At 49.6% G+C, this 14,817-nt stretch overlaps 1 protein-coding gene across 2 annotated transcripts in view; it reads right to left on the reverse strand.

Annotated features, from left to right (window-relative positions):
* Window positions 1-495: 495 nt before the first annotated feature.
* Stx18 (syntaxin 18) overlaps window positions 496-14,817 on the reverse strand; it is a 102,951-nt gene continuing 88,629 nt past the window's right edge. For both annotated transcript variants that reach the window (XM_038322840.2, XM_038322849.2), the window contains exons 7-11: window positions 10,952-11,040; window positions 4,155-4,213; window positions 3,060-3,129; window positions 1,814-1,894; window positions 496-1,067 (exon numbers count right to left, since the gene is read on the reverse strand). In XM_038322840.2, the coding sequence (XP_038178768.1) occupies window positions 972-1,067; window positions 1,814-1,894; window positions 3,060-3,129; window positions 4,155-4,213; window positions 10,952-11,040 (395 nt within the window). In that variant the 3' untranslated portion in view covers window positions 496-971. The remainder of the gene's footprint in view (window positions 1,068-1,813; window positions 1,895-3,059; window positions 3,130-4,154; window positions 4,214-10,951; window positions 11,041-14,817) is intronic.

Consider the following 14,817-nt stretch of genomic DNA (forward strand, 5'->3'; position numbering starts at 1 on the left):
CTGACTCCCAACCAGTGTGAGTGCAGCAGGCAAGCCCCACTGTGCTTCTAGCAGCAGCCCTTCAACCACCCAGTGTACCTGCTCACATTCCCTGCAAATGAAGAGCTCGTGGGTACCTAGCTGCATACTGGACTGTCTGTACTCATGCACTTCAGCAGGAATTGAGTGACACCAGGATAAATCTGTGCAAAGATGCAGCTGTGTCCTGTACACTTCTAGTTCTCAACAGGCAACGACACAGCCTCTTCTGGAGGGGAAAGTGTTCAGGGACAATGGCAGAAGGCCTGCTCTTCTGAAATCCACAACCTTTTTGGAACACAAGCTTCTGAGAGCCAGTGGCAGGAAGCCAGGTTTCACATGACCTAGGCCCTGGCTTTGCCGTTCATATGGTGGGAGCCAGGGCAGGAGAGAGAGGTTTAGTGGAGGGCACCAGAGTGCCTGTCCAGCCAGGTGGCATCCTGAGCTGCTCGGTGGAGACTCACTGACTGCAATAAGTGGCTGTAATTGCATTTATTAGCTTGACAAGGCAGATGTGAATTATTTTCTATGACAAAATGGCCATGTAGCAGCACATATTAGACGCCATAAGGAAATAAGAACCAATGACTTTAGAAACATTAGGTATGTTCTTCCCTGAAGCTACTGGTGTGAGAAGGGCAGGAGACGAGGCCCCAAGCATTGTAATGGGGATAGATAGCAGGTGTATCATATCCCTGCCCTGCTCTGCCCCGCCATGCTTGTGGCCTCTCCTGGAGATGCAGCTCCTGGCTGCCTAGCCCCATTACCCTCTGCCCCTGAAGACTGCCTAGGGCACTTTCAATCCATGCATTTCCACGGTCTCATAGGTTCCAAATATCGGCTTGCAGGCCACGTCTCCCCAGCCCTTGGACCCTACACAGCTGTGCAGATGAGACACATGCTGGCATGTGGTGTCCGAGGCAGCAGGCAGGCACAGGTGCAGCTCTCATGGGCTAGCTGTCATACCAGTCAAGGAAGAGCAAGGAGAAGGAGCACATCACGAGGAAGAAGAGGATCCACACTCGGAAGCCGGCATTGTTTTTGATGGCCTGGTAGGAGGAGCACAGGTGTCAGAAGCCCTAGGTGCCCACCCTTCCACGTACACCTCCATGAATGCCCTAGATAGGCGGCTTAAGTAGGAACAAAAGCCACCATGCACAGAAAACAAATGCCTTGCAATCCATTTTAAAATTACATTTATCTCTGTGTGGGCAGGTGGGAATGCATGTCACAGTGTGTGTGGGGTGTAGGGCTACAGTTAATTCTGTGATTGTACCATGGGATTTCAGGAATCAAAATTAGGTTGCCCTGGTTGGCAGCAAGTACCTTTACACTGAGCTCTTGCCCTTCATCCTCTTCTGGTGGGCAGAGCCTAACCTCCCAGGACTCGACTTCCCATGGACTACTCAGGTTTCCCAGTGATGCTATCGTCTTGTAATGGGCCTACTAGGAGGTCTGAGTTTCAGAGGGCCACATGCCCTCCAGACAGTTTCTGGGCTCTTGCCCTCAGTGGGCTTATCCTTGTCTTCGGATTGTCCTGGCCCAACTTGGATGTTCTCCCATCTATACTGTTCTTATAGGGCCAGGAACTACTTTCTCTTGAGAATGAGCTGAAAGAAGCCATCAGGTCTTCCGAATACATGCTCTTAGGCTGGCCCTGACCATACACCCATGGCTACAGCTGCAGGATGGGCCCTGAGCTCTCCACAGTGCTCTTGGACAACCTCACCAGTGAGACCCGGCTGCTGGGACACAGTGATGTGCCAAATCAGACCTGAGAACCCCAGGTGCCCACCTCTCGGATGTCTTCATTGCCTTCCTTGATGTTTTCCGTTGCCCCCACAACTAACTGGTGAATGTTGTCGATCTCGGTTTCCTGTGGAAAGAGTGTCAGATAAACCCAGCCGTCCCCTCCCCACCAAGAAGTTATCCTTCTGCACGTAGTTGCTGCCATGTTTCAAGTTCTAGAGGCTGTGCATGTACAGCCTGGGAATGCTCACCTGTCAGGGGAGCAACACAACACAACACAACCCAACACAAAGAAGGGAAACTCATGGCTCAGAAATGTTTACGAGCTTATAGGAGGCCACACAGTGTGAGTGGCAGGACTAGAATAAGGCTTTTGTCAGGCCGTAGAGCCTGCACTGTCTACAACCTATCACCTCTCAGGTGTCACCAGTCAAGTGACAAGGACAGACACGATCTGCTGATTCTGGACTGGCCACTCCCACCAAGCACTCCATTTATTCTTCATAAGGTCTAGAAGTCAGCTTCGAAATGGTCCAGACTTTGAAACACAACAGCTACCCAAACAACATGTTTCAACACACTGCTAACGGGGTAAGAGTTAAATATATGAATTGTTGGTGACAAATGCCATGGACAGATGCTGAGAGAACATGGAACTGGGGCTGCTGGTCCTGGCTCACGAGACCATGCTATAGGAGACCCTACCACACTGTCTTTGATCTCCCTGCTGAGGGAGGTGTGCCCTAATGTGGGTTTTTAGGGAGCCCTGACTGATGGAATGCTTCAGACTGGAAAGCAGACTTCAACCACCCAGTTCCTAGCAGTGACATCACTGGAGTGCACATGGAACAGGACACATGGGTAGTGATGCCCTGGTGGAGAACATCAGATCAGGAGCTGAGGGGCTTACCATAAACAGCCCCTAACATGGAAGTCCAAGAGGTCCTTGGCTGGATTCTAGAGGGGCAGCAACCCCCTAAAGCACATCACCTCCCCTGGGGCAGCTCTCTTGTCTCTCAGTGGGGGCTGTTTGCCCAGCCTCTGGTGCAGTCACTGCTGTGGCAGCTGGCAGTCTCTGCTTCAATCAGGGTCCCCATACAGAGCCCTCAGCTTTACCATAGTTGCTGTGAGGTGACAGGAAGCTTTAGCTGGTACTCCTGAATGGTTTGACTGCCTAACAAAACATGGTGCTGCCTAATCTGTACCACTCAGATGCTTCTGGAAGAGGGTTCTGAGCTCCCAGTCAGTTCTAAGCCAAAACTCAAAACTGCTGGGCCTCTGGGTCTTTTTACCTGCTGCAAAACTTTTTCGGTGAATATCTCTTGGAGTCTGGAAATTTCAACAACTTTCCCTTCGATTTGCCTTCAAGAAAGAATAAAAAAGGTGACATGTTATTAACTCCTGGTACTCTAAGAGGAGTGGTCCACATTCCTGAAGGGACCATCAAGGTGAGAACAAAAGAAGATGGGCAGCCACTCCAGATGGCGAGAGGAACTGGGCAGGCGCAGTAAGTCCTGGGCATAGCCTAGTTACTGCGTGCTGCATGGTGGAAAATCAAAAGGCACGGTCACTTGGAAAGCCCATCTGCAAAAAGGGACATTTCCCTCTCAAGTCAGCTCCCTGTGACAAGAAAATGCTCCAGTTCAGTCTGAGATCACCCCACCTGGTTGCCCAACTTGAAACACCTTTTCCTGCTTCCTGTAGCTTGGAGCACCCTGGGTGTACTGGGCTGTACGGGCCTGAAAGTGGACACTGGCTCAGCTGAAACTAACTGCTCCAGCACAGCTGGCTATAAGTCAGTGGGAGGAGAAAGGTACATGCATGGGGATGGCACACAAGAGACGGGAAGGACCAATCATCAACAACAAGGTGGGTAGGGATGGGGGAGCTAGGCTAAGAAGAGGGAGGCCTTGGACAGTCACCTTGGGGACAAAATGCCCCTGGGGCTGTCCAAGGGGAGTAGCCCTGACCCAAGTAAGTCCCCAGGCTGGGTGGGGCTGCACCGTGAACAGGATGGAGCTGTGCAAAGATCCAGCAGGTGCTTTCAGAGCACCGCAACACTCCTGTGGGACAAAGGCCTGGATGAGTTCCCTGGAGCCTCCAGACGTGTGAGCCTGGTCCCCTGGAAGCAGACACCTGCCGCAAGGTCACTACTACATTTCACAGCCACTCCACCCAAGCAGCCCTGTGCTGTAGGTGTGGTCCCACAACTTTAGCAACTGCTCTTTCTGCATATTGCAGCACCCATAAGCCTGCTGTTGTAGCCAGTCTCCCACAGGTCCAGCCAGCCCTGCCCAGTTACATATGGGTGCTTGGATGCCAAAGAGAATAGAAAAAGTCCCCGGTGTCTGGAAAAGCTATCATCAAGTTATTAGCTACATACACACCTCACTTCATCAAATAAGCTGTTCATTTCACCAATGAGTCGCTGATTTTCTTGTTCAAACTGCAAAGAAACACATATACTCAGAATGACATCAAATGGAGCTCAAGAAAGGACTATATGGAATGAAACCTTTGACCTTCCACCCACCTTCTAAGGATCACAGCCCAATCCTATTGGCTAGCTAGCACAGGGCACTTCCAGAAGATTCTCTGAAAAATACCATACTCTAGGAAAAAAAAACACTAGCCTGCACAAAGACCAAGCGTGTTGCAGTGGCTGGTAGAGTTCCTCCCACATCTGGACTTAGGAACAGCTGATTCTAGCTGCTGGACAGAGGAAGCGGGCTCAGCAGCTCCCAGACACCCTTTCTATAGGAGCCAACTGCTGCCGCCTATCTCTAGGGCAACATTTTTAGATAGAAAACTTGGTGTGAGGAAGCCTGTATGGCAGGCTTCCTGGCCTGTGACAGGGACAGTCTTGTGAACCTTGAGAGCCTTGTGTGATCAATGGCACTAGGGCTACCCTCCTGGCTAGAGGTTTGCACTACTCAGAATAAGCCCCAAGTCTACTCCATACTGACCTGTCCTAAAATGTTTTCTGTAAAGTCCAGATCCTGGATGTACCCGACCAGAAGGCTCTGAAAAAAACTCCCCAGGCTACATGGCTGCCAGCATTGAGCTGTTCTCTCTGCCCATGACATCAATAAAACATTTCCCTGTTGGCCTTGCCTGGGCTGGCAGAAGAGTACATGTTCTCTGTGATCCAGGCACTTCCCACCCCTGTGATGGCAGCCTCTGCCATTTCTAAAGAGTGCAAGTGCAAGTCACATCTCCCATCTCTTCTGACTGGCTGGGGACAACAGCACAGGCACCATGTTAAGGCCTGGCCACAGAGGAGATGGAGCACTTTCTCTGGAGTCCCCCTGCGTGAGTGTCACTGTGCCATTTCTTAACTTGCTCAGGAACCAGCTTCTCTCAAGGGACAGAGCCACCTTTCTTCTGTAGTTCCTGAGCCCTGCACAAGCCTGGCTGCTCATCAGAACACAGAGGCCTCACTCTACCCTAGACCCATCAGCTCAGAAAATGGGACCGAGGAGAGATGGCAATGCTTCAGGAGGGCGGATGGGTGGGGCAGTTCCCAGCAGGACCGCTTGAGCAGAGCAGGCTGCCTTGTGCACAGGGAGTCAGCGTTGCTAATGGCTCTTCTCATTAGGCTTCAAAGAGACTAAGAGAATAAAACCTTCACTTTTGAGTCAGAAAGTATCAGCTGTTGACTGTCTGTTCAGCAGTGACTTAGGCGAGCAGTATTTCTGAGAATGTGAGATTACTTCAGTTATAGGTGCTAATTTACCTGCACTAATCCCCTCAGGTATGCGTAGGCTTTTTTTTCCAGGGAGGCATTTTAGTCCCCCCAATGATAAAATATAGTTCTGCCCTTTTAAATCTTGTCCTTAGTTACTTTGAAACTGTTCCTAAACACAATTACCTATGAGTCTAGGTGACTTATTACTGGAATGCTGCCTGGGTTTGTTTCTGGTTTCCTCCCGTGCAGGCATGAGGTGCAGGGCTGCACTATCTCTCTAAGCTTCAGCAGCTGTGACATCTGAAAGCGGCACATGGGCTCCAGTGGCCAGGCAAAGGCACAGCTTTTGGTTCTGGTTTCCCTGCGCCCAGGGGGTTCAGTATGCCACCTCAGAAATGGCCAGCCTCTAAGGAAAGGTGGAGAGAGTGCTGATAGTGGCGGGAGCGCCAGTGGAGAGCAGCCTCTACTACAGGGCAGGTCAGATGAAACAGAGTTAATAAAAACAAATAAACAGACAAAACCCTCAAACCCTGTTCCCCTAAGCCAGTGCTTCTCAACCTTCCTAATGCTGTGACCCTTTAATACAGTGCCTCATGTTGTGGTGATCCCCAACCATAAAATTATTTTCATTGCTACTTCATAACTGTAGTTTTGCTACTGTTAGAATCATAATGTAAATATCTGTGATTTCCAGTGGTCTCAGGTGACCCCTGTGAAAGAATTATTCAGCCCCCAAAGGGTTGTGATTCACAGGCCGAGGACCTCTGCCTTAACAGGCGCAAGGTCACCACTTACTAACGTCTAACTGGGTCCAGCGTGGATGTTCAATGGCACTGGTTTCGGGGCGGTTTTCTGAATGGCAAGCCTGCCCCAAGAGTTGGGTGGCAGGGGCAGTTGGTCATGTAGCCCGTGGGTATAGAAACCAGGTGTGAGGCCTCAGGAAAATAACCATGGTTGGGTGGCCCTAGCTAGTCAACCTCTTCTCAATGGCCATCAGTTTCTTTGTGGACAGCTGTGAGCCTTACCCTTCCCTGACCCTGAGGTGTAGAGTCACAGCTGGAATCCCAGCTCCTTCACCTTTGAAGCTGTATGTCTTTGGGCAGGTGAGTAATCTAATCACTCTCCTTTGGTCTCTGTCGCCAAAATGGGAACAAAACGATTTAGGTCATTAGAACACTATGCTGTCTACATGCGTACTCTCTGGGAGACAGATTCCAGACAGGCAGAGTGAGGTGAGATGCCTACAGGTCCCTTTCTTCTGTCTGACCTCAGATTCCACAGGGCAACTGTGGCCCTTGGCCGTTTCACTGTCAGGCTCTGGAAAATCCACAGATAGTACACTCTAGGGTCAGTCTAGCTGTGCAGTCATACTGCTTCCTCACATTAGTAAGGACTTGGCCAGGCACAGGGGCTGAACCAAAGTCCTGGTCTCTGTGGTCAGCACCACAGCAGGATGCCTAGATGCCCAGAAATGCAATATGACCATAGTCTAAGGGATATTTATCACTTAATGTGCTATGCTTGGATATGAGTTCTCTCCTGAAAAGGCTCATGGATGAAGAGCTGGTTTCCAGCTGGCACATCCAGCCATTGAGAGGTTATCATTAAGGCTTTGGTGCAGTCATTGAATTATTCAACGACTGACTCAGGATGATGAAGGATACAGCTGAGGCTGGGTCCAGCTGGCAGAAGTCATCAGGGGCATGTCCTCGGGGCAGCTGTCAGATGGGCACCTCTTACCCACCATGCCCTTCCCAGACATGCCACGATGCTGTTTCACCACAGGCCCAGAGCAAACGGAGCCACTGACCACACCAGCACCCTCTGAGACCATGCACTGCGGTGCAACTTCCTGTCCTGAGCAGCTGATCTCAGGTATTTGTCACAGTGAAGGATGGCTGACATGCAGCAGCATCTTTTCCTCTTAGGCTTATATGTACTCCATGCCCGCTCACAACTCTGTCTATGTGAGGATCTTCCTCCCTTCACCTCACAAGTGTTGAGATAACAGGTGTACCCACCACCCCTGGTTTATCAATATCACCCTAAGGATCTAGGGCTTGAGATTCAGGTGACCCTGAACAGGTGTCTATGGCTAATCACATAGTGGAGCCTGCAACACTTCCTCCTGGATGAGAGTAAGCAACACAACACAGGTGGAACTCAGGGCAGCCATGGCGAAAGCACAGTGTGCTAAGCAATAGCCCCCTTGGCCATTGCACCCCGTTACTGGTCAGCTACACTGGTTGCACTTTGTTTAAAAGACACAAGTCCATTTGCAGTACCTTATAGAAATCCTGTTTTTAATCTACTCCTCTTTGCTAAGTTTTACAAAGAAAGTCACTACTGCCAAGGCCCCTGAGTAGAAAAATAAGAATAAGACCCAATGAAGTATTCCCATCTCAAATCATCCAGAGAGGATAAGTAAGGGCTTAGGAATAAGACTCTCCCAACAACACCTATGTTCTAGATGCCGGAACTATGCTGGGCCACAGTACGAAAGCTGTGCCAGCTGGCTGCCTGGGTTCCATAAACTGCCTCGGGCACCTGCTACAGACAGATTTAAGAAAGAGGTCACACTCACAACTTTCAAAGTTACTTCAATGAACACATCAATAAATAAAGGTGACTTTACTTGAATAAAATGAATGAGGCACATAAAAGTAAAGTGGGCTCTAAAAGGGAACATTTTCTTGATGTCTGACTAGAAAACAATGGAGTCTCACACAGCCGGCCATATAACCTCTGCTAACTCAAGGCACCACCCACCTGTACCATGACTAGCACCTGGAGACTGACTGTACATAAACATCCTGTAGCATTCTGCAACACCTAGCAGCCATTTCTTTGGCTAAAAGAATGAATTAAATTGCCATTATAGGGCTTAGCTCATCATTTGACCCCAAGGGAAAGTTCCAAAACTGATCATGAACTATGGCCACAATTTGCTAAAGTACCTTTCAATGTAAAACCAACAATAGAGTATTCTTTCCCATTGTTTTTGGGGTTTTTTATTTTTTATTTGAGCTAGTAAGACTTGACAACATGACACTCAGCAATTAATCCCAGTAAGAACGTCATTCACTGAACATTAAGTAGCCTGTTAAAAGAGTTCATGACATCCTCTGTCCCCCACACCTGCACTAACACAACACAAACCAGGAACACTAGAGGCTGAAATGCCAGCCTTTTGGGGAATGGTCTTGTTGGAACAGAAGGCATGAAAGCTGGCACCAACAGTCTTGGGAGAGCCTCACGTCCTGACACTCATCTTCAGCTGCATGGCAGGTGTGGGCCATGTGAACTATACACAGGGCATCCCTGGCTGTACTGAGTGGCTCTCAATTGTGACTTCCCACAGTTTGGCAGGGCATCCATTCTAACCAGCTTGAGGTCCATTGAGACTCATTTGCTTCCCAAGTTATGCAGATAATTAATAAGAGGAGGAGGACTCACAGCTGACTGCCTGGTCCTAGTGTCCCTGTTCTCCACCGCAGAAGGACTGTGCCATCGGATGGCGACACCGGGTGTCTGCTTCCTCAGGCCTACCTTCCACATGCCTGCAAAGGTTAACAGACCTTTGGGGCTCATCACTGCTCCAGGAGAAAGGCAGAGTCCTCTGGCAATCCCCTGTGAGTATTCTGGCTATCTCCTTTATGAAGAATGATGGACATAAAAGAGTGAGGTCCAGCGCAAATTTACACTCTGCTTACACTCAGCAAAAGTGTCTTTCTCAATGAAGAGACTGAGCAGTACACATTATTATCTCTAGCAAATCTGCAACATTTGGGGAAGTATAACTTAACATTTTCACTAGCAAAATTATTTTGTATAAACTAATGACAAATGACATGATTTTAAGATACTCCTGTCACTATTAGTTGTCAGAAGGGAATGCAATCCAGTTGTGTTGAAACTCATTTGTTGGTTTCTACATCTCAGCCGGCTTCTGATGCAGCATCCCCAGGGAACACTCGTGGCTCTGTCCTGTCCCTGTACACAGTGTTTCTTGAGGACCTCCTCTAAGCGCATGATACTCCAGCCCTAAGATGCCTCAAGACTAAGCCCCAGACCCTATGACAGCTCACACCTTCTGCCATGTCCACAGCACTTCCCAGCTGTCTGACACCTCCTGTTCCCCAATGCCCAGCTCCATGTCTGCCCTTGTCCTGACTGCTCACGTCAGAACCCTCCCAAGTATCTGGTCCTCTCACATTTGTCATTCTCGGGCTAGCTTTTTATCATCAGCTCCTGGAAGCAGCCACTGCTGTCACTGAGAGCAGTGAGAGGACAAGGAGGGTCCAGATGAAGGCAGGGGTGGACTGCAGTCAGCTGGGGGTCCACAGTCCTTGCTTTTGCCTTGAGGCTCACTGGGCTCCTGGCACGTTGGTTTTCACCTGTTTGTGCTACTTTCTGGATAGAAAACTTTCTGTTGTAGCCTTTGTTTCAGGCAAGGAGAGGCAGGGAATCTGAAGAGTAAGAGGCTCTGAGCCTGACATCTGGGCTGGGCAGCTGATGCTGAGGAAGACAGACATGTGGACAGGCCTGTACCACTCACACGAACCCATCAGTCACTCATCTACTTAGCAGCACTCCTGATCACTGGCCTGGGACTAAGGACACTGTGACAGTGAGACAGGATCCTGCTCACACGGTGCTAGCACAGCAGAGAAGGCACAGAATAAAGTAGAATACGGGGCTGGCTGGGGTCAGAGACTCCAGGAGGCTACCCTGGAGACATGATAGGAGTCAGAAAGGAGTGAGGAGGAGAGGCCTTTTGGGGAAATAGCCAGCATCACAAATGGCTTCCTGGAAGGCTGAGGGCTACGCCAAGGCAGAGCCCATCCTCACACGACAGCAGGCGTCTGTTTACCCTGCTCCTCTGTCTCCAGAGGCTGGACCAGCTCCACCCTTGCTCTTTGCCAAAGGCAGGAGGAGGTGGTGAATACTGCAGGCCTGAAGATCCAGGGAGATGAGTCCTAAAATGATCACTGTCAATGGCTGCACAGCCAGGAAGCTGCTATTTGGGAGGCCCTCACCAAAGCTCTGTCCCCTGAAACCACTGAGATGTCAAATAACAGCACTCAACACAGGGGACAGGCCACCAGGAGGAGGTGGTCACTGTCCTGATGGCTGCTTCCGCCATCTTCAGATATCACTATGCTTTCCCTTCATTTCCATGACACCAGTGACTCAACTGAGTATAAACACCACCTTTACAAATATAAAAGGCTCATTTCATTTAATCCGGGTGTCTATTATATTGCTGGTAAAGACAGTTAGCAAGGCCATCCAAGCTAACTTCTGTTTTACTATGCTACTGTGAAGTGAAATCATGAAAATCCTAACGGGAAGTAGGATATTAAGTGAGTAAGTATATATAAAATGTGTTTATATTTTTAAAGCCCAGTATGAAATCAGGGCAGGAGCATCTGCACAACCTCCCACTCACTGAAGGTCTTAGGTCGGCAGCTGAAAGGAAGCAGTTAGCATTACCATCTGTATCTCTTCTGGAGACAGCTCATCTTCACCCCTGCCATCGCCCCAGGTTCCCAGTTCAGGCTGTGCTTCGGCCAAAGGCTTTTCTGTTAAGAAACAAAACAGTAAAGTGGACAAAGAAGGAATGCCTTCCAAATAGGTGGATGAAGAAAGAGGCACATGAAGACATCAGAAGGAGTGGGGTTCTGCAGCGTGGTCCATATTGTACAGTTAGCTAACATCAGCAGCAGCTCCATGGCCCTGCTTACACAGTATGAAGTCTTCCTCTAGGACAGCCACATATCCTAGAACATGAACATTTTAATCTAGACAGCCTTTTGTTCACAATGAGGCAAGCACACAATGGCCTCTCAATAGCACAGTTGCCTGGAAAGAACTTTGCCCTAGAGCAATAGGTACAGCCTGCACACTGTAGTAGGGCTGGCTGATGGGAGGTAAGGACTGCTCAGTGGAGACCTGGACACATCTGTGTGTCTCCGTATCCCTGGGCTCCATCACTGCTTTGCCAGAGACTCAAAGGCAAATGCTGTATCTTTTTCCTTTCTCCTCAGCCCCAATAAATTTCCTGTTGAGCTTAGCCCTGTTGGGTGGTGAGAGTTCAGGGAGTCTTGATTGGGAAAAGCAATCACAACAGCAGCAATCAAGAGCAGGCAGATCAGGTCCACCCTGGGTGACAGGCGTGGCTACTGTTAGAAATGCATCTTCCCCAACAGTCACTTACACTCAGTGCAGGTGACACAGAGCTACAGACAAGGAAAAACACATCCTCCATATCACAAAGCATCCCCAGGCAGAATGGCACTGTTCTGAGACAACACTCAGAGCATGTGAGTCATGTGCTTTCACCCATCCCCACACCCCTGGGACTTCTATCTCCTACTTGGCTTCACTTTTGGTCCCTATTTCAGATTTTTCTCCCCTTTCCCCTTTGAATAGAAAAACCAATCAGAAACATAAGCCCCATCATAATGGATGCAAGTATGAATTAGCTGCATCAGGGTGGAGAAGTTCTGTACTCTATAGGCAGCTCACTGTACACCCTCTGAAGCCCTTCTGACCTGGGCCTCGGGACTCAGCCTGAAGTGTAGTGCTCACAGCATGCTGTGCCAACCTGTCAGATCTGGCGCCCCACCTGCACCCCAGCCTTCCATGGTCTGGCTCCAGGCAGCCTCTCAACCACATTTCCTACAGCTCCTCACTAACCCCAAAGGTCTTTAGTGACTGCACTCCACATGGGCCTCCATGATTTCTGACCTCCTGAGTGTTTTCTTGCTCGAACTGTTCCTTCACCCTAGAAGTTTCTAAGATTCTTTTTTTTGGGGAGGTGGTGGTAGTGCTGTTGACTCACTTGCTCAGGGTTACCCCTTCCTGAAGTCCCCAGGACCCTCTGTCCCCACTTCTGCTTTTCCTAGGATACTACGTACTCCCTCCCAGGAGCTGGAATCCTCTCTGGCAACAGTTAGCTTTGCAGGGCCAGGAACAATGACTCGCTTGAGAAATATATCTGAACACCCAGATACCGAGACGGGCAAACAACTCACCACAGAGATGTGAAGAACGCAGCCTTGCCAGACAGAATATCTAAAGAAAAGGCCTTAATGCTGTGGGTGGCAGGTCAACCGGGAGTAGAGGTGTGAACCTGCTAATAACTAAATGAGCAAGTGCCAAATGGCAGAGGGAGTACGACAGACAAGAGACCAGCTCTTGCCTAGAACTGTACCACCTTGTTCTATGCCAGAACATGCTTGTCTAAGTGGCATCTAAGGTTTCAAAAGGAAATAAATACTCAAAGACAAAGTAAGCAAAGGACACATCCACATGGGCCAGACTTGAAAAGTTGCCCACAGAAAACCTAGCAGATGTCCACACACAGGAAGAAGCACTCTCTATTGCCATGGAGGAAAGGGCAGATGCACAGCACGGGAAGGAGAGCATCTGGTGGTTGGGGAAGATTTTCCCTGTCAACACTAAGGCCAGGATGGGAAGAAGGTCCTAGTCAGGAAATCAGACAGCACATCAAAGTTGGATGCAGGCCTCTCCCTGGCAGCCTGGCCTGCTTCTCTCTGTCATCTCTTAAGAGGTGCGCTCAGGCCATGGTTCCAAGCTGCCGATTCCCAGGATCCCCCAAGTTCCTAGCCCTAAGCTCTCCCTGCCCACTCCAACATCAATGCTATTTCCACCTGCACACCCAGCAGGCACCTCAGGCCCAATCATGTAGGTCAGTATGTGGAGTCCCTTCCCCCACCTCAGGCAGCAATGCCCCTCCCACCAGTTCTTCAGCCCCAAGTGTTCCCATCCCACACACTCACACTTGCTACACCTAACAGATGACCTTAGACTCCACAATGTGACCCAAGCACCCCTGGCTTGCTCTATGTGTACGGGTGCATATGTGGGGGTGGTCCCTGGCGGCAGATGTCTTGTGTCTAGCCTACCAGCTTCCACACTTCTCGGCTGTTTCTGCGCTTTTCAGACGTAAGCTATACCATGGGACACTCAGGTTTTGGAATGCCCAGTCTACCATGCTGGGGTCCAACTCTACCTCAGCGTGTTAGCTGTATGGGTATGCCTCCCCATTTCTCCCACCCCATCCCCAGACCAGGTTGTCTTTCTCATGCTGCCCTTCTGGAGGTGTGAGGTGCCTTGTGGCTGACATGTGCTCTCTCATCACTGGTGATGCTGGGTCCTCTTAGCTTATTTGTCATGGGTAGATGTTCCTTTAAGAGACTGACATTCATTCCATGTTTTTATGGATTTTGCATCTGTTTCTCATGTTAATTTATTTTTGGTTTTTCAAGACAGGGTTTCTCTGTATAACAGGCCTGACTGTCCTGGAACTTGCTTTGTAGACCAGGCTGGCATTGAACTCACAGAGATCTGCCTGCCTCTGCCTCTGCCTCCTGAGTGCTGGGATTACAGGAGTGTGCCACCACCGCCCAGATTTTTCTTTATTTTTAAAAATCTACTTGTTTGTTTGCTTGCCTGTTTGTTTTCTAAAGACACACAGAAAGAAAGGATGTAGTGTTGGGTGGGTGAGCAGAAGCTCTGAGGAGCTGGAGGAAGGGAAACCATGATTAGCATATATTGGATGAGAAAGTTTTTTCTTGTTGAGGGGTCTGTGTCCATCCACATGTGATACAGTGTAAATGGTTTTCTACTCTGCAGGCTGTCTTTGCACTTGCTTGGTAGCCTCCTTTTGAAAAGTTAACCCCAGTACCTAGCGCTGGTATCTCCCACATATCAGCAGGCAGAGTGATGTTCAGTGAGCATGGGAGTGAGTGCTGGGGCCCAGATGCGTCCACATCACAATCCCTTTGTCTCTACAGCCTCTGGCCATGTGGATTCTGATGCAGAGCATTAGAACACTGCTCTCGTCACTCACACACCAAAACGGAAGGGTATGGGTACACGGACAGACCTTGCTCATTTCCCTATGAGTCTAAAGAGGAGCCATTTCTACTCACTAGGACATCCCTAACACCCAGCCCAAGGTCTGGCACAACATGCAATGTAGGCTTGAGGTCAGCAGTGAGGTCATGTTCCCATGAGACATCCTCTAGGCTCTCATCTGGCACTGTTTTTCCCCTGTTCTCACCAGCCTGCATAGGATTTATTGAGTGGGTGAATGACTGAATGTGGATGCTGTGTCCAGCTTTAGTAAATTTAGTTATGATGCCCCTGTCTTGTCTTCTAAGAAGCTGTGCTCCTGGGATTATGGGGAAGCCCGGGACAGGCACAGGAGAGATGCAGAACCTCTGCCTGCTGGACCACATGAGCTACCAGCCAGGAATAGGGTGAAGCTGTGCAAAGAGGGCCACCCATGTGGAGGGCTGCTGTGCTTCCTCAGCGCTGGGCTTTGAGCT

The sequence above is a fragment of the Arvicola amphibius genome, chromosome 1 (assembly GCF_903992535.2).
Source record: "Arvicola amphibius chromosome 1, mArvAmp1.2, whole genome shotgun sequence".
Taxonomy (NCBI): Eukaryota; Metazoa; Chordata; class Mammalia; order Rodentia; family Cricetidae; genus Arvicola; species Arvicola amphibius.